General features: G+C 44.2%; 1 protein-coding gene across 1 annotated transcript in view; it reads left to right on the top strand.

Moving 5' to 3' along the window:
- The window catches only part of LOC120064212 (proteoglycan 4-like), a 43,862-nt gene extending 35,660 nt beyond the window's left edge, over positions 1–8,202 (top strand). Inside the window, exon 2 of the mRNA XM_039014616.1 lies at positions 5,635–8,202. Coding sequence (XP_038870544.1) covers positions 5,910–7,355 — 1,446 coding nt within the window. The 5' untranslated portion in view covers positions 5,635–5,909 and the 3' untranslated portion in view covers positions 7,356–8,202. The remainder of the gene's footprint in view (positions 1–5,634) is intronic.
- Positions 8,203–25,748: the final 17,546 nt, after the last annotated feature.

The following is a 25,748-nucleotide window of genomic DNA, read 5'->3' as shown; positions in this document are numbered from 1 at the left end:
TTAGTGGCAGCTCAGTGTGGTCTGTTAGTAGTGGCAGCTCAGTGTGGTCTGTTAGTAGTGGCAGCTCAGTGTGGTCTGTTAGTAGTGGCAGCTCAGTGTGGTCTGTTAGTAGTGGCAGCTCAGTGTGGTCTGTTAGTAGTGGCAGCTCAGTGTGGTCTGTTAGTAGTGGCAGCTCAGTGTGGTCTGTTAGTAGTGGCAGCTCAGTGTGGTCTGTTAGTAGTGGCAGCTCAGTGTGGTCTGTTAGTAGCGGCAGCTCAGTGTGGTCTGTTAGTAGTGGAATGGGTAAAAACAGTATCTACCCCTGTGTGTTCTGCCAGTGGGACAGGTAGAGATAGTGTCCTTCCCAGGCCAGTGTGTGTTAGGAGCTGAAGCTGTGTGTTCTGCCAGTGGGACAGGTAGAGAGAGTGTCCTCCCCAGGCCAGTGTGTGTGTTCTCTCTGGGGGTCCTGAGCCGAGCCCTCCCACATTAAAAACTACTATGGTATACTATGGTATAAATCATATCCTATTCACTGTAGTGTTTATGCAGATTTTATTGTAGTATTTACTAAAGTCCGCAAAAGCAGTACAGCGAATACTGTAGTATTTACTGTAGTATACTAAGGGTTCTCCCCAAAAGAAGGTAAGAGGGGCACTGCGCCACCTTGTGAACTGGCTGTGCCACTATGTAAAAATAATAATAAGATATATATTTATTTTACTTTGTTATCATTTAAGGCACTAGATTGCAGGAAATAGCAGTTAAAGGTGTTAAAAAAGTTAAACATCTCAGTCCCAAGGGGGGCAGAGCCTCCCTCCTGGCTTCCCCCACCTTACTCATCACCACCACCTTGTTAAAACATCCAGAGGAGAAGGCTGGTACTGTAGTGTTCACAGTTAACTATAGTATAATACTGTAGTAAAATAAAACTGTAATAAATACTATAGTATTTACTGTAGTATTTTTGCAGGCTGTAGTATTTACTGTGGTGTTTTTGGAGGCTGTAGTATACTGTAGTATTTTTGCCGGCTGTACTATACTGTTGTATTTACTGTAGTGTTTTTGGAGACTACTATACTGTAGTATTTACTATATCTTTGACATATAATTGGAGGCTTTCTCCTTAAGGAAACCTTAAAAGAAATAATCCATAACCTGTAGGTAGGACTGGGGTCGGAATGGATAGTGCAGCACTTTTGCTCTTTTCTATAACCTGTAGGGAACACAGTATATGGTCATGTACAGTTGAAGTTGGAAGTTTACATACACTTTGGTTGGAGTCATTAAAACTCGTTTTTCAACCACTCCAAAAATTACTTGATAACAAACTATAGTTTTGGCAAGTCGGTTGAGTGTGCCTTTTAAGTTGGCTGTGCCTTTAAACAGCATGGAAAACTCCAGAAAATGATGTTATGGCTTTAGAAGCTTCTGATAGGCTAATTGACATAATTTGAGTCAATTGGAGGTGTACCTGTGGATGTATTTCAAGGCCTACCTTCAAACTATGTGCCTCTTTGCTTGACATCATGGGAAAATCAAAAGAAATCAGCCAAGACCTCAGAAAAAAAATTGTAAACCTCAACAAGTCTGGTTCATCCTTGGGAGCAATTTCCAAACGCCTGAAGGTACCATGTTCATCTGTACAAACAATAGTACGCAAGTATAAACACCATGGGACCATCCCAACCGTGCAGAATGGGGGTGGCAGCATCGTGTTGTGGGGGTGCTTTGCTGCAGGAGGTACTGGTGCACTTCACAAAATAGATGGCATCATGAGGAAGGGAAATTGTGGATATATTGAAGCAACATCTCAAGACATCAGTCAGGAAGTTAAAGCTTGGTCACAAATGGGTCTTGCAAATGGACAATGACCCCAAGCATACTTCCAAAGTTGTGACAAAATGGCTTAAGAACATCAAAGTCAAGGTATTGGTGTGGCCGTCACAAAGCCCTGACCTCAATCCTATAGAACATTTGTGGGCAGAACTGAAAATGTGTGTGCGAGCAAGGAGGCCTACAAACCTGACTCAGTTACACCAGCTCTGTCAGGAGGAATGGGCCATAATTCACACAACTTATTGTGAGAAGCTTGTGGAAGGCTACCCGAAACGTTTGACCCAATTTAATCAATTTAAAGGCAATGCTACCAAATAATAATTGAGTGTATGTAAACTTCTGACCCACTGGGAATGTGATAAAGAAATAAAAGCTGAAATAAATTATTCTCTCTACTATTATTCTGACATTCCACATTCTTAAAATAAAGTGGTGATCCTAAGGCAGGGAATTTTTACTAGGATTAAATGTCAGGAATTGTGAAACTGAGTTTAAATGTATTTGGCTGAGGTGTATGTAAACTTTCGACTTCAACTGTAGGTTTCTCACTAATGGGTTGCACACATTGGGATATGTAGGCAGAGTATATGCAAATTAAATACTGTAGTATTTACTATAGTTAAAGGTCTTGTGTTTTTGCGGAAATTACTCTAGTATTCTACAGTATACTACTACATTCTATAGTTAGTACTACACATGATCAAGGGATATTACAGTGTGTAGCAGAGGTGGGACCAAGTAATTGTTTTACAAGTCACAAGTAAGTCTCAAGTCTTAGCACTCAAGTCCCAAGTCAAGACCGTCGTTTGTCAAGTCTGAAGTCGTAAACTTTGAGTTTTGAGTCCTAAACAAGTCATAATGTGCTCTTCACCAAATGTAATACCATTTAATATTTTTAACAAGAGTAATAGTTAGTATATTACATGTACGCAAATCATGAATGCTTTTAAAAATATCTATATATTTATTACTTTCCAAATAAACGTTATTTCCTTGGAAATACATGGGTAGCCATGAGAGAAACCCCCCCCCCCCCCCCCCAAATAGTGATAGACTATTGAGGATCGCTATGGGGCGCAATCGGGTGATGTAGGCTTGTACACAATCGCCCAACCTTAACACACACACACACTCTCTGTGTGGTTACAGTGGGCTAACGTATGTCAATGGTTTTAGGAACAGCAGTAACATCAGGCAGGATTTAGGCTACCAACTGCCTAGCCAGTTGTAGCTCAATCTTGGGTGCAATGATCACGTTCCCTCACTGACTGACTGTGTGGAGGCCCATTGATTTAACGTTACGTTAGCCTACATGATACACCAGTAAAGTTATAAATTATATAGCTGTCGGCTATATTAGCCACGACTTACCGTTCTTTGTGCAGCTTCAAATGTCGAACAGAGTTGGAAATTGTTGCGCCTCCGTCTGTAATTTTCTTCCCGCATGTTTTGCAAGTTGCAATCTACTTTTTGTTGATACAGCGTCGTCTTTATATCCGAAGATATTAATTTTGGGTATCATCTTTCCAAGGGCTCCATCTGAATTCACTCGCCGACGTTCCTCTGTACTGCCAGGCACAACTTTTTCTCAGCTGGCACAATTTGATTGGCTGCTGTCCGATTCAAACTGTAATCCTTTAAATGAAGAGTTGATGCGCTGCACACTTTTTTTAATAGCATAATTTTTAATATTTGGGCTTGGGGAGGGTATCAAGTCAGGTCGCGTCATAAGGCTCAAGTCCAAGACAAGTCATTGGTGTTAAAGTCGAGTTGCAAGTCATCATATTTGTGACTCGAGTCCAAGTCATGTGACTCGAGTCCATACCTCTGGTGTGTCGTATAGTATTCTACAGTATATTACATAATTCTATAGTAAGAGAACACCTTGTTGACCTGGAACCAGGGCCAGGAGCCAGGGTTATTTAGGGAACAAGGATGACAGTGTCTCTTGGTTGCTTCCCAAATGGTACCATATTCCCTTCATAGTGCACTACTGTTGACTTGGGCCAATAGGGTGCCATTTGGAACATAGCCTCTGTCTGGCTTGTAAATATGCTTTGTCCTGGAAGTGCCCTGACTAAGGAGCACCTATACATCACATGATGGCACCTTGTAAACTCCTTCGTCAAATTGGCTCCGTTTTTGCACACATAAGACATCATTTTACTCCAGCTATGTCCACATTTAACATTTTAGTCATTTAGCAGATTTTAACGACTTACAGGAGCAATTAGGGTTAAGGGCCTGGCTCAAGGGCACATCAACATATTTTTCACCTAGTCGGCTCTGGGATTCGAACCATACGTGAGTTTGTCAAAATTTGATTGGTGTTCAACTTCTTTATGGGTTTGTGTAATTTGAGGTAAATATGCGTCTCTTATATGGTCATACATTTTGCAGGAGGTTAGAAAGTGCAGCTCAGTTTCCACCTCATTTTGTGGGCAGAGGCCACATATCCTGTCTTCTCTTGAGAGTCAGGTCTGCCTATGGCGACCTCTCTCAATAGCAAGGCTATGCTCACTGAGTCTGTACATAGTCAAGGCTCTTCTTAGTTTTGGGTCAGTCACAGTGCTCAGGTATTCTTATTTAAGGCAAGGTAGCATTCCAATTCGCTTAGTAGTTTGCTTGATTCATTCCAATGTGTCAAGTAGTTATCTTTTTTGTTTTCTCATAATTTGGTTGGGTCTAATTGTATTGCTGTCCAGGGGCTCTGTGGGGTCTCTCTCTCTCTTTTTCTCTCTCTTTCTCTTTCTCTTTCTCTCTCTCTCTCTCTCTCTCTCTCACTCACACTCACACTCACACTCACACTCACACTCACACTCACACACACACAGCTGGGCTCATTTTGAGGGGTTTGTCTGTGTGTCTCAGTCAGCAGTGAAGTCAATAGGATGAATAATACATAGAATCAGACAGTCTTCCCAGGGATATGTCAAACTGTCAGTACTGTTTATTGGGAAAACACAAACTTTTCACTGATGTTAGCCAATAGGCTTCTGCAGCCTGCATGCTATGGGTTGAATCCTAGGCTTTAGTGAATATATTTGAAGGTTTGATTTAGTCTTGGATTCCTTTCATGTTCTGAATGAGTTCTAAATGCCAAGACTTCCCTTCTTCTGTTCAACATCTACTACCCCTTTAGCTGTGAAAGCTAACACACACACCATCTAGGGTGGCATGAGTAGGGTTGAGCAGAGCTGTGTATGTGCTAGGCTAGTCCAGGTCCAGTACCAGCTGCCAGCTCCCATCAGCCTAATAGGGGTTCAGACACCATGGCCCCGGGGATGTCCTCGCCAGGTTAACCTGCCTCACCCGCTGCCTGTGTCTCTGTCTTCACCTCTTTCTCACTGCAGCTCAACATAAGCCAGGTACATAGGCCAGGTAGGGGAGACTGGGTATGGTTGTAAAACAGGTTGTAACACTTGCAAATCCTCCAATCATGAGCAAGGTAGAATCATATGATCCACTCTGCACATGCTCAGTTTCGTCCTGAACCCTCATGTGAAAAATCAAGTCTCTGTGATAAACTCTGCATATTCTATTGACAGAAATAGGATTTTGAGTTAAGAAAGTAATTATTTTGACCAAATGAGTTTTTGTGATGGCATCAACTGCTTTGTAGTTCCATTCACCAAACTTATATCAGGTTTATAAGCAGTCTGTGTAGAGCTATTTGATGTTAGCAATGCTAAAGTTTCAACATTTAGCTAAAATGAAAGGTTAGGGTCAGGGTTAGTTGTACCAAACTTGTGAGAAACTGTTACAACTAACCCAGAGTAAAACTGAATGTTTTTGGTATATGTTTTCTTTTTCTTTCAGCATGCCTAGATCATGGAAATGAAAGACAAACAGGGGAGTACCTCTCCACACTTTGAAAAGAGTGTCAAATGATGTAGCAGAGCAGGGGAAGTCAATCAGATCAGTTGCAAAGTTGTATGGCATATGTCATGTGACGCTGTACAGATTCTGCAAAGAGATAAACAAGCTACTGGAGAAGAGGTTGAAAGAACTTCCTCATTTAGGCTACCGTGGGAACAGGGTCTTTATGGATGAGCAGGAGCGTTATCCGAATATCTCTTGAGAGCAGCTGATATATGCCCACTGTGCCCATTGCTATACAGCCCACGTCTCCAGCTGCCATCCAGCCCACTGTGCCCATTGCTATACAGCCCACGTCTCCAGCTGCCATCCAGCCCACTGTGCCCATTGCTATACAGCCCACGTCTCCAGCTGCCATCCAGCCCACTGTGCCCATTGCTATACAGCCCACGTCTCCAGCTGCCATCCAGCCCACTGTGCCTATTGCTATACAGCCCACGTCTCCAGCTGCCATCCAGCCCACTGTGCCCATTGCTATACAGCCCACGTCTCCAGCTGCCATCCAGCCCACTGTGCCCATTGCTATACAGCCCACGTCTCCAGCTGCCATCCAGCCCACTGTGCCCATTGCTATACAGCCCACGTCTCCAGCTGCCATCCAGCCCACTGTGCCCATTGCTATACAGCCCACGTCTCCAGCTGCCATCCAGCCCACTGTGCCCATTGCTATACAGCCCACGTCTCCAGCTGCCATCCAGCCCACTGTGCCCATTGCTATACAGCCCACGTCTCCAGCTGCCATCCAGCCCACTGTGCCCATTGCTATACAGCCCACGTCTCCAGCTGCCATCCAGCCCACTGTGCCCATTGCTATACAGCCCACGTCTCCAGCTGCCATCCAGCCCACTGTGCCCATTGCTATACAGCCCACGTCTCCAGCTGCCATCCAGCCCACTGTGCCCATTGCTATACAGCCCACGTCTCCAGCTGCCATCCAGCCCACTGTGCCCATTGCTATACAGCCCATGTCTCCAGCTGCCATCCAGCCCACTGTGCCCATTGCTTACAGCCCACGTCTCCAGCTGCCATCCAGCCCACGTCTCCAGCTGCCATCCAGCCCACGTCTCCAGCTGCCATCCAGCCCACGTCTCCAGCTGCCATCCAGCCCACGTCTCCAGCTGCCTCCCAGCCCACGTCTCCAGCTGCCTCACAGCCCACGGTCTCCAGCTGCCTCACAGCCCACGTCTCCAGCTGCCTCACAGCCCACGGTCTCCAGCTGCCTCCCGGCCCACGTCTCCAGCTGCCTCCCGGCCCACGTCTCCAGCCGCCTCCCGGCCCACGTCTCCAGCCGCCTCCCGGCCCACGTCTCCAGCCGCCTCCCGGGCCACCTCTCCAGCCGCCTCCCGGGCCACCTCTCCAGCCGCCTCCCGGGCCACCTCTCCAGCCGCCTCCCGGGCCAACTCTCCAGCCATCTCCCGGGCCACCTCTCCAGCCGCCTCCCGGGCCACCTCTCCAGCCGCCTCCCGGGCCACCTCTCCAGCCGCCTCCCGGGCCAGCTCTCCAGCCGCCGTCCGGGCCAGCTCTCCAGCCGCCGTCCGGGCCACCTCTCCACCTGCCGTCCGGGCCACCTCTCCACCTGCCGTCCGGGCCACCTTTCCAGCTGCCTTCCGGGCCACTTCACAAGGCAGCTGTGTATCAGGCTGTGGATGGGAAACATCTGATTACTCTTCTGATTTCAACCTAGTTGATATATGCCCCTTCCCAAAAGCAGAGCCCAGGAAAATTACAAGTGGTAGGAAGAGGAGAAAAACTGTGATTTTGACGGATACACCCATCAGGCAGGCACTGGAAGAAGAGCATAAAAAGTCCGGCACTCAGAAGGCAAAAATGTAAATAGTCCTGTCTAAAAAAAACAGCAGGAAAGAAGCAAGCCAAGACAAACAACACTGAACAACAACAAAAAACTGTCCTTCGTAAGAAAACAGCCAAAACAAAGTACATTGAACCAGAAGATTCAGATTCCTCCAACGAGGAAAGTTTCCGCATTGTGTGCATGGAGCACTTTAACAATTCCAAGTACAAAGTCTGGGTGCAGTGTTGGGAATGCAGATAATGGGCCCACCAAGCCTGTAACGCAGGACAGCCATACCACTGTCACCATAGAGGTGGGTGAAGGAAGGACGGCTCACAATAATGGCTGGAACAGAGGAAATGGAATGGCATCAAATACTTGGAAACCATGTGTTTTGTTTTATTTGTTACCATTCCACCCATTCCGCTCCAGCCATTACCACATCCCATCCTCCACAACTAAGGTGCCACCAACCTCCTGTGCATTGTCACAATTGTGACTCTGATTAAGTGAACATGTCCAACATTCAGTCAGACAGACAGACACCACAAACGTTCAGGTGTTTAGTTTAATTGTTGTTTGGTTGAGAAAGACCATTTAGTGGAGGGTAAAATAATAAACATTTTATTATTTATATTTATTATTATTTATGCCAAACAAAATGTTAAACATGACAATGTTGCTCTCATGATCTCAATAAAGGCGTTCAATAATTACTTGCATGTCATGATTTATGCACCTTTTCGTTCTGTGACAATTCACCCCAAACTAACCCAGACCATGGGGTGAATTGAAACACTTCATTCCTTGTATTTAAGACAACACCATGCATTTGCAGTTTGATTTACATATATAATAACCACACCAATTTGTAAAGGACATATATAGGTTGTCCTTCCGGTCTCTCCTACTGTAAGGCCTAATGAGAGTGAGAGAGAAAGGGGCAACTAGTGAAGAACAAACACCATTGTAAATACAACTCATATTTATGTTTATTTATTTTCCCTTTTGTACTTTAATCATTTGCACATTGTTACAACACTGTATATAGACATAATATGACATTTGAACTGTCTTCATTCTTTTGGAACTTCTGTGAGTGTAATGTTTACTGTTCATTTTCATTGTTTATTTCAATTGTGTTTATTGTCTACTTCACTTGCTTTGGCAATGCTAACTAGGGATGAAATGGTTACCAGTTTCACGATAAACCACGGTAAAATTCCAGACGGTTAATATTACCGTTTCATATTTTGATTTGATTCCCGTGGTTTGAAAAACTCACGGTAAATACTGTCCAGCATCAGCCAAAGTTATCAACAGTCTGACACAGGCGCAGCAGGCAACGTGGGTTTTGTTTCGTGTGAAAACATGGCGGAAGATAGTGACAGCGCTCGGGAGATTTTTCAGCCTTCTAAGAGGACCAAATCTGAAGTGTGGTCGTATTTTGGGTTTTACAAGAGTTCTGAGGGAAACTTAATCGAAGATGGTCACCCTGTCTGCAGAACATGCAAAAACAAATCGCTGCGAAAGGGGGCAACACTTAAAATCTCTTGAGTCATCTTCGTGACCACCACCCACTACTTTATAGCGAATACAAGGTAAGTTAACTTTTAGCTCAATGTATGATGTGGGGACTTCGGAATGGAGGAAAATGTCATGGTTTGTCTGTCTAACTTGTTAATTGCTTGTCAATAATGTCAACTGAAGCTTTCAGTGTTACCTACTCTTGTAAAAACACTACACGTTGTTCTGCTGCTGTATGTGTCGTGTGTCTGCAGACTCTATTCACCCATTGCACACGATAACACGTTATGTAGTTTAGTCACGCAACCAACATATTTTGTTCATTTAAAATCCAGCAGACGTCGACTTGGTTGTAAAAGTGTTCCAACAGGAGAAACACTATAGACTTCTATACAAGACTCCTATATGTATGTCAATTGTTGGGCTCATTGCAATTACTATCACTGTCTTAAGACTAATTTGTATTTATGTAAATTGTGCATGGGGTCATTGCATTTACTCAAATGCAGCACAAAAGATAGACTGTGTGTAAGTGAATAATAATAATTCTAATGTAACAACACCAATAATAATAGCAATAATACATTAGCTATTCCCTTGTTTACAGAGTGGACGTGCAGCAGGCAAACCCAGTGATGCTACTGGTCCCTCATCTACAGTTGTGACACAGACAATCGAGCAAGCATTTAAAAAGGCTTGCTGCTTATGCACCCACATCAACAAATGCTCAAGACCTCACTGCAGCCCTTTCATATTACATTGCAAAGGACATGATGCCATTTCAAATTGTTGAGAGGCCTGGCTTTCTGAGGCTGCTAAAGGTTGCTGTGCCTACCTACAAAGTGCCATCACAAACATTATTTTTCAAGACTGAAATCCCAAACCTGTACAACTAGATTAAAGCTGATGTTGGAAAAGGTTTGGCTCAAGGCACATGGTTTGCTGCAACTACTGACCTCTGGACCAGTGAATGCGGGGGTGGTCAACTCTACATCAGCTTCAATATCCATTACCTCACCCCAGACTGGCAACTTGAATCAAAATGCCTGGAAACACAGTTCTTACCAGGAGGACATGTTCATTGTAATAGCTGGAATGGAGTTAGTGAATGGTAAAAAACAAATGAAACATTTGGAAACAACATATTTGACTGTTCCATTGATTCCACTCCAGCCATTACAATGAGCCTGTGCTCCTATAGCTCCTCCCACCAGCCTCCACTGCTCCACATGTATATTATATGATAATAGTCTATTGTGTATGCATTTTTTTTGTGCATTTTTACTGAATTAAGTACACTTTGATGTAAGTTGTCTAACACTTTTGTGGCTTATTTGTTGTTTTAATGGATGTGGAAAGGTAAATGAAATGGAAAGGTAAATTACATTTTTACTTCCTCCCAAAAACACTTTGAAAGGTCAGATTCCCTGCATGCTCTCTGATCGCTTGCCTCCTTCCTCCTGCTTCTTGTCTATCCTCCAGAATGCAACTTTTAAATTGGGAGATAATGTTGCCCTTGTGGTGATGATTGCCCTTGTGGTTCTCTGAAGCCATCTGTCATAAGGTGTGTGTGTGTGCACGCGTGTGTGTTTCTGCATACAACACAGCTTGCCTCAAAAGTGTGTGTGATGGAACCCAAGGATTTAGGAGCCAATCAGAGGGTTGTTTCATCCGCACTAGTGCTCACCCCTTTCCCTGTGCATCCTGTCTTGCTTTAGTCTCTCTCTGCAGAAGCCAGCACATCTCAGGCCAGCACACTCAGACACCAGGCTAACAAAGTTATGGTGTACTCAATGGACTTTTAATTAGTCCCAAAAATATAGAAAAACTTAGAGTCCAGCCTGTGTCTTGTTTGTGTCTTTGCATCTGCATGTGAGTATCAGTTACATATGGTTCAGAAGGCTGAAATGATAAAGTCATAGGTATGACCTTAGATGACCCGCATCCCCTCACTCACCCTCTCCATCTCTGTAATACTGCAGGTAGGCTCTGGTGTACTGCAGGGCTATATCCCGAATGGCACCCTATTCCTTATATAGTGCACTATTTTGACCAAAGCCCTGGTGAAATATAGTGGACCCTATAGGGAATAGGGTGCCACTGGGACACAGGTCAGCTCACCTCCCAGAGCCCCTACGTCTCACAGCTGTAGCGGGGTTAGAGAGGTGCTGTGATGCTCCAGGGTTAGCTAAGAGGGAAGGAAGTAGATAGGTGATTGTTTCTCTTATCTTCTTCTTGTTCTTGCCATCTGCCCCTGCATTCCACTAATTTACTTAATTAGAACAACAAACCTGATAAAGTGCTCATTAGGACACAGCTTCAGCTTACCATCAGTGGAGAGGGGGGAGGGAGGAAGGAGGATAGGAAGGGGGAGAGGGAGTCAGAGGGGGATAACTGCAAACCTCACTTCCCCCCTAAGCAGGATGTGACCTCAATGAGCTCCCCAACCGAGAAACTGATTCTCCCTCATCGATGCTGCTGATTTCAGACTCCCTCAGAGGTTGCATCATAAACTATTCCCTTTATAATACACTACTTTTGACCAAGGACCATAGCACTTGGGGCAAAAGTAGTGTACTTAATATACAGTTGAAGTTGGAAGTTTACATACACCTTAGCCAAATAAACTCAGTTTTTCACAATTCCTGACATTTAATCCTAGTAAAAATTCCCTGTTTTAGGTCAGTTAGGATCACCACTTTATTTTAAGAATGAAATGTCAGAATAATAGTAGAGAACGATTTATTTCAGCTTTTATTTCTTTCATCACATTCCCAGTGGGTCAGAAGTTTACATACACTCAAATAGTATTTGGTAGCATTGCCGTTAAATTGTTTAACTTGGGTCAAACGTTTCGGGTAGCCTTCCACAAGCTTCCCACAATAAATTGGGTGAATTTTGGCCCATTTCTCCTGACAGAGCTGGTGTAACTGAGTCAGGTTTGTCGGCCTCCTTGCTAGCACACGCTTTTTCAGTTCTGCCCACACATTTTATAAAGGATTGATGTCAGGGCTTTGTGACGGCCACTCTAATACCTTGACTTTGTTGTCCTTAAGCCATTTTGCCACAACTTTGGAAGTATGCTTGGGGTCATTATCCATTTGGAAGACCCATTTGTGACCAAGCTTTAACTTCCTGACTGATGTCTTGAGATGTTGCTTCAATATATCCACATAATTCCCCTCATGATGCCATCTATTTTGTGAAGTGCACCAGTCCCTCCTGCAGTAAAGCACCCCCACAACATGATGCTCCCACCTCCGTGCTTCACGGTTGGGATGGTGTTCTTAAGCTTGCAAGCCGCCCCCTTTTTCCTCCAAACATAACGATGGTCATTATGGACAAACAGTTCTATTTTTGTTTCATCAGACCAGAGGACATTTCTCCAAAAAGTACGATCTTTGTCCCCATGTGCAGTTGCAAACCATAGTCTGGCTTTTTTATGGTGGTTTTGGAGCAGTGGCTTCTTCCTTGCTTGCTGACGTCTATAGGACTCGTTTTACTGTGGATATAGATACTTTTGTACCTGTTTCCTTCAGCATCTTCACAAGGTCCTTTGCTGTTGTTCTGGGATTGATTTGCACTTTTCGCACTCAAGTAAGTTCATCTCTAGCAGACAGAATGTGTCTCCTTCCTGAGCGGTATGAAGGCTATGTGGTCCCATGGTGTTTATACTTGTGTACTATTGTTTGTACAGATGAACATGGTACCTTCAGGTGTTTGGAAATTGCTCCCAAGGATGAACCAGACTTGTGGAGGTCTACAACTTTTTTTCTTAGGTCTTGGCTGATTTCTTTTGATTTTCCCATGATGTCAAGCAAAGAAGCACTGAGTTTGAAAGGAGGCCCTGAAATATATCCACAGGTTCACCTCCAATTGACTCAAATTCTGTCAATTAGCCTTTTCAGAAGCTTCTAAAGCCATGACATTTTCGAATTTTCCAAGCTGTTTAAAGGCACAGTCAACTTAGTGTATGTAAACTTCTGACCCACTGGAATTGTGATACAGTGAATTATAAGTGAAATAATCTGTCTGTAAAATATTGTTGGAAAAATTACTTGTGTCATGCACAAAGTAGATGTCCAAACCGACTTGCCAAAACTATAGTTTGTTAACAAGAAATTTGTGGAGTGGTTGAAAGACTTTGGTTGGCGTCATTAAAACTAGTTTAAGTAAACTTCCGACTGTATATGGAATAGGATCCATTTTGGTACGCAACCAGAGTGTCTTACCATCTTCAGCTCTCAGTTTAACACAACCTTGTTGGCACTGAGTGTATTTAAGAAGCACTCATGATATCAGTGTTACATTAAAATGATCCATGACACAGCCTCAGTTTTTGTTCCTGTCAAAACCAATGAGGAGATTTTCAGTGATTTTCTGTTTTGTTGTTTGTTTTCAAGCTTTTGACTCAGGCTGGTGATGTGGTAAGAGTGGGGGGGGGAGGGTGGGAAGAGTAGAGAGGGGGAGTGGAAAGAGTAGAGAGGATAGGAGGAGAGGAAAGCAAAGCAACGGAGATGAGTGGAGAGGAGAGCAGAGGATAGGAGAGAAGAGAGGGCAACAGGGTTTCCATGTGCCTTTATGTGTAACAGGCTCCCTCAGGACGTCACAGAACACTGTCTCTACAGTCACAGCCTGGACCCTGCCAGACAGCAGGCCATTTACATCCTCCACAGAATCTGAAGGGCCTGCATCCCAAATGGCACCCTGTTCCCTTTACAGTGCACTACTTTTGACCAGTGCCCATAGGGTCCAATTTGGGACGCAACCCAGAACATTCCATTCCAAAACAAAGGACTTGGGAAAGCTCAACAGGGAAACTTTCCTTTGTCAGTTGTTACAGCAGACCTCTTGTAAAAGTAGATGGTGAAACTGCCATGTAAATGCATGCTATTAGGGTATTTTCCGCTAATGGCCTACTGTAGCTTTGTAGAAACTGGCTCCAAACGTCTGTTTTGAAGCCCCTCACCTCCCCTAGAAAGTCTAATCTGAGTACTCTCAATGCACTTAACTTTTTACCCTTGATACTCTAAGTCCCATTACTAATACTCTTGATGGTAGCTGCTGCAGTAGCTACTGCCCTTGGAATCTGAGGCAAACTAAAGAAAAATAGCTAAACAATTAAATAGATGCAGAAACAAAGTTGAGTGTTTGCAAAGCGGCTAGCGAGTGTTTGTTGCAGGGTACGTGAGCGGCCTTTACTTCTTGACAGGCAGCCTGTCTACCTGACAACTGACGGAGGAGAGAAGCGAGGAGAAATGTTAGCTAGCGAGGCGCTAGTGGTTGAGATGCTAATGAATGGAGAGCTCAGATGAATAAACAAGAGGTTTGTTGTTGTTTAGGTCGGCTGGGCTGCAGGCAAGGTGGAAGTGGATCTAGGTACACGGCCTGAAACCCTAACGATATAGACGATGGAAAGCCACAAATTGACTGTATTCTTCTCTCTCTCTCTCGCTCTCGCTCTCGCTCTCGCTCTCTCTATTCCTGTACAACCTTTCCTACCCGCTTCCTCCTTCCACCCCTCCCTCCCTCCTCCTCTCTCCTCCCTACCCCACCCTGGAGAAATGTCACTGGGGTTCTGTATCATCCGTCAAACTGGCATCTCTGACAGAGTGTGCGGTTGAAAGGCCATGCTCCGATTGGCAGGGGATCTTCTGACTGGGCTGTGTCAGGCAGGGCAGGCAGGCCACTCTCTCACTGCCACAAACACACACACACACACACACACACACACACACACACACACACACACACACACACACACACCATACACCCTCCCTCCCTCTCTCTGTGACTATTATAATCCAATACTCTGAAAAATATCGACTCCACTTTGCTTTTTTCCTTTGTTCTCTGTCCATTGTTTTCCTGACTCTGAGCAGGATTTTTCTGGTGTGTGTTTCTGTTGGTGTCAAGGTGGATTCGTGTCAAGAGAGTGTGCGATCCATCGCAAATGAAATGTCCAATCTTTCCCACTGTTTTAAGGGGTAGGCACTATAACACAACAGCAAACAGCAGAAAGTTAGTGTGATCTGTATTTGTAAGACTAATTCATTAATTGACTAATTAATTTCCACAAGTCTAAGGGGAGAAATGGTACCACAAAGTAACCCCACAGTCAATACGTTGACAGAACCGGAGACTTGGGACTCTCATTAACAGTTGTCCCTCTCCTCTAACTGACGCCTTCAGCTAATCACAATTCAGTTTGACTGAAATTAGAAGTGAATGGGCCATAGCTGTTTAACACTAGACCAAAGGATGACCTAGGCCTCAATGCATTGTCTAGTCTAGTACACTTTATCCCAGTGATTACTATTGATTACACTCAGAGCCTTAAAGAGATGTACTCTGGCCATCAATATGTAGCTAAGACCACGTCTCAATTTGGATTCTTTCCACTTTACTTTAAATGCACAAACCACCCAAATTGGCACGGTGCTCAGTTCAAATCGATCAAAACGGCATTGCGGTATTTCTTCTACGCAAAAGCATATGAACATACATTTTTCTTCCTGCATGGCCTCTACAAGGTGTCAAAAGCGTTTCACAGGGATGCTGGCCCAGGTTGACCCCAACGCTTACCACAGTTGTGTTAAATTGGCTGGATGTCCTTTGGGTGGTGGACCATTCTTGATATACACTGCAAACTGTTGAGCACGAAAAACCCAGCAGCGTTGCAGTTCTTGACACAAACCAGTGCGCCTGGCACGTACTACCGTACGTCGTTCAAAGGCACTTACATTTTGTCATTCACTTGGTCAATGGATGTCATGGAAATAGCAGGTGTTCTTAAAGTATTCATACCCCTTGACTTTTTTCATATTCTGTTATGTTACAGCCTTATTCTAAAATGGATTAAATAGTTTTTTATCCTCATCAATCTAGCCACAATACCCCATAATGACAAAGCAAAAACAGGTTTTTAGAAATGTTTCCACATTTATTAAAAATACATAACTGAAATATCACATTTACATAAGTATTCAGACCCTGTACTCAGTACTTTGTTGAAGCACCTTTGGCAGCGATTACAGCCTTGAGTCTTCTTGGGTATGACACTACAAGCTTGGTACACCTGTATTTGGGGTGTTTCTCACATTCTTCTCTACAGATCCTTTCAATCACTGCCAGGTTGAATGGGGAGCGTCGCTGCACTGCTATTTTCAGGTCTCTCCAGAGATGTTCGATCGGGTTCAAGTCCGGGCTCTGGCTGGGCCACTCAAGGACATTCAGAGACTTGTCCCAAAGCCACTCCTGTGTTGTATTGGCTGTGTGCTTAGGGCCGGTGTTCTGGTGGAAGGTGAACCTTCGCTCCCCAGTCTGAGGTCCTGAGTGCTCTGGAGCAGGTTTTCGTCAAGGATCGCTCCCCAAAATTGCAAGAATTATTGTGCGTTGACTGCTTGTCAGAATGCATGTTTCCCTCCCTATTGCACTCGGAACTTGATTGCATCTCGAGAGGAACATTTTTGGTCGCATAAGACACACAACAACAAGCTGACTAGGTAAATAGATCTATTATTTTTCTATTCATTACTCATTTTGTTTGCGAAGGAAAAGTTCATGTGAACTGTTCTACCATGTTCAAAGTTTTTTTTTCATGTTCATTATTTTTTAGGCAATGATTTTGCTGTGGAGCAGTGCCACATATAAATTACTGCAACGGAACACTGGAACGCTACAGCTGTAATTTATGAGATACCCACACAGCTCAGGTCCGATGTGAAGCTTCCGAGAGGATTCTTATTGGAAAGAAAGTATACCTAAACACGCTTCAGCCCAACTTGAACAAAAAAGGAATCAACTGAGGGACTTCATAAAATCATAAAAACATCCATACCTTACCTTACATTCTCTGAAGTGTCCTAGGGTAAGGAATGTTTTTTTTTTAGTTGTCTTATTGGTTCCTGACCCCAACCATCACCTCATTGGTCCCCATTCACATTCTTAGTGGTCATTGATTTGTTTGTAAACCTTTTTATTTTGTTGACAGGGATGTGTTGGATGCAAACTCTCTACAGTAGCTACATCAGTAGAGCATGATTTCTAAGACAATTGAATATACACATTCTGCCACTGTGCTTCTGCTTGCTCTCTTTGGTCTATGTTCATGCTACTATAACCACTTTGTGACTACTGTGGAGGTATTTTATTTAACCTTTATTTCTTTATCCAGGTTAGTCTCATTGAGATAAAATCTCTCTTTTTTTAAGGGCTTTAGAGTTGACCTGATTCTGAGTATTTTGCCTCAGCGTTCCGGTCTGTGTAGTTATATGAGATATTCAGTAGAACAGGCTGTTTGGGCCTTTCTGATCCAGTGACATGGGCATAGCCTGTGTCCCAAATGGCACCCTATTATTTCCTATATACTGTTCTTCTTTTGAGCAGGGCCCAGTGCACTATGTAGGGAATAGGATGCTATTTGGACCACACCAGGTCTGCAGAACTGTTTCCAGTTTCTTCTCATACATATGGAGCAGGCTGACACCACCAACCGCTTGGCCAAACATAGTTGGCACAGACCATGGAGGATGGTGTGTTTGCGTGTGTTTGTCAGCGTGCCTGTTTGCTTTTTATGTGTGTGCGTGTATGTGTGATAGTGATGTAACTAAGAGAAAAGCAGGATGAAGATGCCAGCATGAGGCCTGTTGTTGTGAGTGTGTCCTGGGGACTGAGAACCCACTGGGCTGTGGAAGACTAGAGCCATAACACCACACTACATGATCAAATCAAATGTTATTAGTCACGTGCCAAATACAACAGGTATGCAGTGAAATGCTTACTTACGAGCCCCTAATTAACAATGCAGTTTTAAAAAATACAGATGAGAATAAGAAATAAAAGTAAGAAGTAATTAAAGAACAGCAGTAAAATAACAATAGCGAGAGTCAATGTGCGGAGGCACCGGTTAGTTGGGGTAATATGTACATGTAGGTAGAGTTATTAAAGTGACTAGATGCGTGGATGATAATAACAGAGTAGCTGCGGTGTAAAAGGGGGGGGGGGGGCAATGCAAATAGTCTGGGTAGCCATTTGATTAGGTGTTCAGGAGTATTATGGCTTGGGGTAGAAGCTGTTTAGAAGCCTCTTGAACCTACACTTGGCGCTACGGTACCGCTTGCCGTGAGGTAGCAGAGAGAACAGTCTATGACTAGGGTGGCTGGAGTCTTTGACAATTTTTAGGGCCTTCCTCTGACACCGCCTGGTATAGAGGTCCTGGATGGCAGGAAGCTTGGCCCTAATAATGTACTGGGCCGTTCGCACAACCTTCTGTAGTGCCTTGTGGTCGGATGCCGAGCACTTGCCATACCAATCAGTTATGCAACCGGTCAGGATGCTCTCGATGGTGCAGCTGTGTATCATTTTGAGGATCTGAGGACCCATGCCAAATCTTTTCAGTCTCTTGAGGGGGATTAGGTTTTGTTGTGCCCTCTTCACGACTGTCTTGGTGTGCTTGGACCATGTTAGTTTGTTGGTGATGTGGACACCAAGGAACTTGAAGCTCTCAACCTGCTCCACTGCAGCCCCATCGATGAGAATGGGGGCGTGTTCGGTCCTCTTTTTTCTGTAGTCCACAATCATCTCCTTTGTCTTATTCACGTTGAGGGAGAGGTTGTTGTCCTGGCACCACACGGCCAGGTCTCTGACTTCCTCCCTATAGGATGTCTCGTCATTGTTGGACACTGTTGTGTCATCGGCAAACTTTATGATGGTGTTGGAGTTGTGCCTGGCCATGCAGTCATGAGTGAACAGGGAGTACAGGAGGGGACTGACCAGGCACCCCCGAGGGGCCCCTGTGCTGAGGATCAGTGTGGCGGATGTGTTGTTACCTACCCTTACCACCTGAGGGTGGCCCGCCAGGAAGTCCTTGATCCAGTTGCAGAGGGAGGTGTTTAGTCCCAGGGTCCTTAGCTTATTGATGAGCTTTGAGGGCACTATGGTGTTGAATGCTGAGCTGTAGTCAATGAATAGCATTCTCACATAGGTGTTCCTTTTGTCCAGGTGGGAAAAGGCAGTGTGGAGTGCAATTTAAATGGCATCATCTGTGGATCTGTTGCGGCGGTATGCAAATTGGAGTGTGTCTAGAGTTTCTGGGATAATGATGTTGATGTGAGCCATGACCAGCTTTTCAAAGCACTTCATGGCTACTGACATGAATGCTACGGGTCTGTAGTCATTTAGGCAGGTTACCTTACTGTTCTTGGGCACAGGCACTATGGTGGTCTGCTTAAAACATGTTGGTTTGACCGGCTCGGACAGGGAGAGGTTGAAAATGTCAATGAAGACACTTGCCAGTTGGTCAGCACATGCTCGCAGTACACGTTCTGGTAATCCATCTGGCCTTGTGAATGTTGACCTGTTTAAAGGCCTCACGTCGGCTGCGTAGAGCGTGATCACACAGTCTTTCAAAACAACTGGTGCTCTCATGCATGTTTCAGTGTTGTTTGCCTTGATGCGAGCATAGAAGTAGTTTAGCTCATCTGGTAGGCTTGTGTCACTGGGCAGCTCTCGGCTGTGCTTCCCTTTGTAGTCTGTAATGGTTTGCAAGCCCTGCCACACCCGACGAGCGTCGGAGCTGTTGAAGTACGATTCAATCTTAGTCCTGTATTGACACTTTGCCTGTTTGATGGTTCGTGTACAAAAATACATAGTCCGCCGCCTTTTGTCTTACTAGACGCCGCTGTTCTATCCTGCCGGTACAGTGTATAACCAGCCAGCTGTATGTTGATAATGTCGTTGTTTAGCCTCGACTCCGTGAAGCATAAGATATTACAGTTTTGAATGTCCCATTGGTAGTTTAATTTTATTGTCCAAAGATTGCACGTTTGCTAGCAAAATGGAAGGAAGTGGGGCTTTATTCGATCGCCTACGAACTCTCAGAATGCAGCCCGCCCTCTGGCCCCTTTTTCTCCACCTCCTCTTCACGCAAATCACGGGGAACTGGACCTGTTCCCGAAAAAGCAGTATATCACTCGCGTCAGGCTCGTCAGATTCATTAAAGGAAAAAAAGGATTCTGCCAGTCCGTGGTGAGTAATCGCAGTCCTGATGTCCAGAAGTAATTTTTGGTCATAAGAGACAGTAGCGGCAACATTGTGTACAAAATAGTAAAAAAATAAGTTACAAACAACGCAAATTAACGAACAAAAAAACACAATCGGTTGGGGACACGTAAACGTCAGCCTTCTTCTCCGGTGCCATTGTTACAAAGACGTACAGACAGACAGACCACTTGTTGGGCGTGTTACTCTGTTCCTCTGTTTGTGTCTGTCTGTTTTGTCTCTCTGTCTGTGTTTGTCTGTTCTGTCTCTCTGTCTGTGTCTGTTCTGTCTCTCTGTCTGTGTCTATCTGTTCTGTCTCTCTGTCGGTGTCTGTCTGTTCTGTCTCTCTGTCGGTGTCTGTCTGTTTTGTCTCTCTGTCTGTGTCTGTCTGTTCTGTCTCTCTGTCTGTGTCTGTCTGTTCTGTCTCTCTGTCTGTGTCTGTCTGTTCTGTCTCTCTGTCGGTGTCTGTCTGTTCTGTCTCTCTGTCGGTGTCTGTCTTTTTTGTCTCTCTGTCTGTGTCTGTCTGTTGTGTCTTTCTGTCTGTGTCTGTCTGTTGTGTCTCTCTGTCTGTGTCTGTCTGTTGTGTCTCTCTGTCTGTGTCTGTCTTTCTCTGTATGTGTCTGTCTGTCTGTCTGTCTGTCTGTCTGTCTGTCTGTCTGTCTGTCTGTCTGTCTGTCTGTCTGTCTGTCTGTCTGTCTGTCTGTCTGTCTGTCTGTGCGTGCGTCTGTCCTCATGCCTGTTTGTGAATGTATATGCTTTGTATCTATGAAAATGGCAGTGTATTTGTGTTTTGTTTGTGTGTGAGTGTTGATTTATATGTTTGTTTGGGTTTGTTGAAGGGTGTGTACATGATTTTTGTTTTGTAAGTGCTTATTTGTGTATAGCCTGGCAAACCTGTCAACTAAACATGTGTTAATTTTCCCAACATTCTTTCTTCCTGAAACAACGTTAGGCTAGAGGAGAGGGGGTAACTGTGGTGCACACACACACACACACACACACACACACACATATACCGCACTGAGGCAGAAGCAAAACGTTCAACTTTTGAAAGTTGGGCTCCTAATTAGTGGAATTAGCCTGAGATCAAAGAGGACAATTAAGAGTGGTGTGTTGTAACACACGGCCTCATTTACATCCCAATACACGGCCCTCTGTGTGTGTGTGTGTGTGTGTGTGTGTGTGTGTGTGTGTGTGTGTGTGTGTGTGTGTGTGTGTGTGTGTGTGTGTGTGTGTGTGTGTGTGTGTGTGTGTGTGTGTGTGCTGTACATGGCAGGCTGCAGTAGAGGAGTGGAGAGGAGATAGCACCTCATTATGAAGATCAGCCAGATTGCTAATCAGGAGTGCCCAGCTAACCAGAGTAAAAACACACACGCACGTGTATGTGTATACTGCAAAGCTAGATAGCTAAGGTGATGAGGAGTAGGACGAGACCATGAAAGAGCCTATTATGACTACCTCACTACTCTGTCTTCATTTCAAATGGCACCCTATTCCCAAAATAGTGTACTACTTTTGACCAGGACCCATTGGGATGAGGATGCAGTTTGGGACGCACCCCTTGTGATGTGTAGTAGTGTTGACTCTTGTTAGCTTACAATCTTGAGCCAAAACTCAGTATTGAAGGAGGTACTGAACAGAAGATCAGGGGATTGGAGAGACCACCTATTTGCACATGGTCAATGACGTTGGTTCATCGTTGTAGTACAATAGGCAATTTAGGCTTCTCCAGGGAGGAAATTAAGATATGCAAGCTTAGGTATTTAATGCGACCTTGATGTGTACTAGCTGCTTGAACTGAGGTGGCAGGCTTGTCTCACCTTCAGTCCAGTTCTCTCTGTTTGCATGCTTCCCCACCGTATCCTCACTTCGTACCAAAAGAGCTGTGATTTTCCCCTCTCCCTCCTCTCCTCCCTCCTCTCTCGCTCATTACTCTTCCTTAAACAGTAAAGGTGGATTGGGTTGGCGCAGCCTGGCGCGACGGGTGTTTGGGTCCTGGAGGAAACAGCTGTTTTCCCCCTCTCCTTCTCTCCCAACACCTATTGGGGTGATTATCAGTGGTGTCAATCTGAGGCCTGTCCTCCACTGGCCTGGAGGGGCTGAGCTGATGGACAGATCTCAGCTGAGACAAAGAGAAGAGCAGAGGAGAGGAGGAGAGGAGAGGAGGCATGCAGCATGCTCTAACCATCTGGACAGGAGAGACGAGATGGGAGAGGAGTAGAGAGTTGGAGAGGATAGAGTAGGAGAGAGGAGAGCAGCCCAAGTGCTGTCTGGGGGTCTTTCTTTCCTTTTTAGACCAAGTTGCTGCTTCCTACAGCAGCCATTTCCTGCTCCCAATCAGATCTTATTAACTTAATTTGTTGTCCCTTTTTTATCATCTTTCTAACAACTCTAGCCTTTAGCTGGCCCTATCCAACCCCAGGCTCGAGGTAATATGATGTCCTCATCTGGACAGACCACAGGACACATCGGACATTTGTTTCAGCAGGACAGAAGGTGATGAAACTAATCCCCAAAAAATTTATTTTTAAATGTAAGCTCAGGAGATAAAAAGCTTTTCTCTTTCATGTTGTTCAGCGCCTTTTCTTCTCTCTGTCTCTTTTCTTCTCTTGATTCTACCTTTATCATTATTTTCCGTTCTGTCATTTTCTCTGTTCTCTGTCCATCCATACCTGTGGTGTTTCATTCTGCTTTAGTATCAGCTCATTACTGTGAATAAATAGTATTTCTGGGCAGAAGTGTTAAATATGGCTGTTATCTTTAACGGGACAGCTGTCTGCAGATAGAGCTAGCTAGCTAGTGGCATGGAGCCACCATGAACATGGTACCTAGAAACAGCTTTAAAAATAGGTCTCTTTTGTTTTCTAACGCCATACAACTTGATCAACCGATGCCTTAAAAGAGGAAGGAGTACGCTTTTGTCTTGGAAATGTCTCTTTTCTACTGTCAGTTGTTATTCTGTAATTATTGAGTGACTTAATGCGTGACAAGAATGACAAGTCAAATCTGTCTGACTTTGGAAGTTTTTTACTCTGCCTCGTTTGCAGTTTATATTTATTTATTTATTGGAATTTGAATTTAACCTTTATTTAACTAAGTCTATTAGGAACAAGTTCTTATTTACAATGATGACTTACACAATGACGTTGAAAGCCATGATATTTTGAATCCAACGTCAGTCCACTATTTTATTTAAACACTCAGTCTCTCAGCAGCCCACATTGTGTCTTCACAGGCTTGTCATCTCCCATCGTCATGGTACGCTGACTTAGCTGCATCTTAATTAACATGGTAACGGCTACTCGGAGTACATAGCATGCCATGAGTCGGCAGGCTATCAATCTACTTCTTCCTGTCTATCTCCCTCTCTCTTTCTCTCGCTCTTGCCATCTTTCTCTCTCTCTCCCTCTCATCCATGCCCCTCTCTCTCTCTCTCTCTCTCTCTCTCTCTCTCTCTCTCTCTCTCTCTCTCTCTCTCTCTCTCTCTCTCTCTCTCTCTCTCTCTCTCTCTCTCTCTCACTCTCGATGGATAGATAGATAGATAGATAGATAGATAGATAGATAGATAGATAGATAGATAGATAGTGCATTCAGAAAGTATTCAGACCCCTTGACTTTTTCCACATTTTGTGACTTTACAGCCTTATTCTAAAAAAGGACACAATACCCAATAATGACAAAGTGAAAACAGGTTTTTAGAAATTTTTGCACATTTATAGTGGGGCAAAAAAGTATTTAGTCAGCCACCAATTGTGAAAGTTCTCCCACTTAAAAAGATGAGAGAGGCCTGTAATTTTCATCATAGGTACACTTCAACTATGACAGACAAAATTAGAAAAAAAAATCCAGAAAATCACATTGTAGGATTTTTTATGAATTTATTTGCAAATTATGGTGGAAAATAAGTATTTGGTCAATAACAAAAGTTTATCTCAATACTTTGTTATATACCCTTTGTTGGCAATGACAGAGGTCAAACGTTTTCTGTAAGTCTTCACAAGGTTTTCACACACTGTTGCTGGTATTTTGGCCCATTCCTCCATGCAGCTCTCCTCTAGAGCAGTTATGTTTTGGGGCTGTTGCTGGGCAACACAGACTTTCAACTCCCTCCAAAGATTTTCTATGGGGTTGAGATCTGGAGACTGGCAAGGCCACTCCAGGACCTTGAAATGCTTCTTACGAAGCCACTCCTTCGTTGCCCGGGCGGTGTGTTTGGGATCATTGTCATGCTGAAAGACCCAGCCACGTTTCATCTTCAATGCCCTTGCATACCTTAAGGGAAGTCTGAGACGGGAGCCGTATGGTTAGTGAAGAAAGTCCCATTGCAAATGTACGGTCCCTTACCTGACGTCTTGCGACGTCGCAGAAAATCGCGGACGGCGTCGGGCCGTGGGCGGCGGAGAGCTCTTTCAGGAAGTCACCCAAAAAAACGTCTCGGACTTTCGGTTTCCGTTTTATAAAAATGACAAATTTTTGACTTTTTTCCGCATTCTCGAAAATTCCCACAAGAGGGAAAATAAATCGTATTGCAAGCGCACGAGCACGTGGCAAACGAGCGCGGCCTTTTCTCCTAAACTGAAAATATTTCGAAGACGAAACTCGGCGAGCATAGGTTTGGAGTAATGGGCAGTTGGCCCCGAACGAGATGGTGTCGAGACCTCGGCGCTTTTTGAGTTATGGCCATTTTTCTGGGATTAAAGGGTTAAAACGCAAGTAGGGTGCTAATTTGACCGCTTCATGTCAAAGTACATAAGCATACGGTGTCAGGAAAAAAAGAACCAGCCATTTATCTATCGTAATTTAAGAGAAAATGTACATTGACCGTTTGGTGATGTTCACAAAGAGGAATTTTTTTTTCAAAAAAATCACAGATCCAGTTGCAGTGTGTTCAGACGTACATTTTTAAAGTGGGTCTCGATGCTCTGCGAGAATCCTGTGATTTTATATGATTTTATGAAATAACACACACTCATTTAACCCTCTTTAAATAAGTCAGTTCTTAACATAAAGACTTAAAACTCAATATTATATAAGAGCCTACCCCAAGGAGGGTATGTGTTCACTTTCAGCTTCCTATGTCAACTGGAAGTACCTTAAAATGGTGCCATAGGGTCAGGTTTGAAGGGTAATAAGGTCAGATCTTTTCAAAACTTCACTTGTGTGATTAGACAACCCTCATGAACTGTAATCAGTCATTTCTCCCAACAGATGTCAAAGAAAAGCTCTCTCACACAAACACACACACACAAAAAGCTATGATGGAGTGAAAAAGTACGGTGCTTAAAGACACACAAAGCCTGCAATGGCATTACTATTATCTCCAGGCCGTGCCAAGTTCAACGAGATGCCCCGCTTGACCGTAGCTCGCTCGGTCTGAGCGCAGCGACCGTTACAAGAAGACGGACACGAATGACCCTTTGACCTCAATGTCAATTTTATTTGCTTTTGGGAGACAGAGAGAGAACCGTTAAGGTTAGAAGCACAATTTCACCTCAGGAACAATCCTAAGGTCCTCCCGATCTGTGCAAGCCTAACCTTGACCTTGTGGCATTAACCCTTAACAGTTAAAAGAAGGTGTTTACATCAAATAGTTTACAATGAAATGTCTCCCCATTGGAATACATTGACTGCACCTCTAAATTCAACCTAAAGCCTATGTGGGTTATGAATGTCTTATGAACCTGTCTTTGATGTC

Source organism: Salvelinus namaycush, chromosome 19 (genome assembly GCF_016432855.1).
Source record: "Salvelinus namaycush isolate Seneca chromosome 19, SaNama_1.0, whole genome shotgun sequence".
Classification (NCBI taxonomy): Eukaryota; Metazoa; Chordata; class Actinopteri; order Salmoniformes; family Salmonidae; genus Salvelinus; species Salvelinus namaycush.
This window is presented reverse-complemented; position numbering and strand designations above follow the sequence as displayed.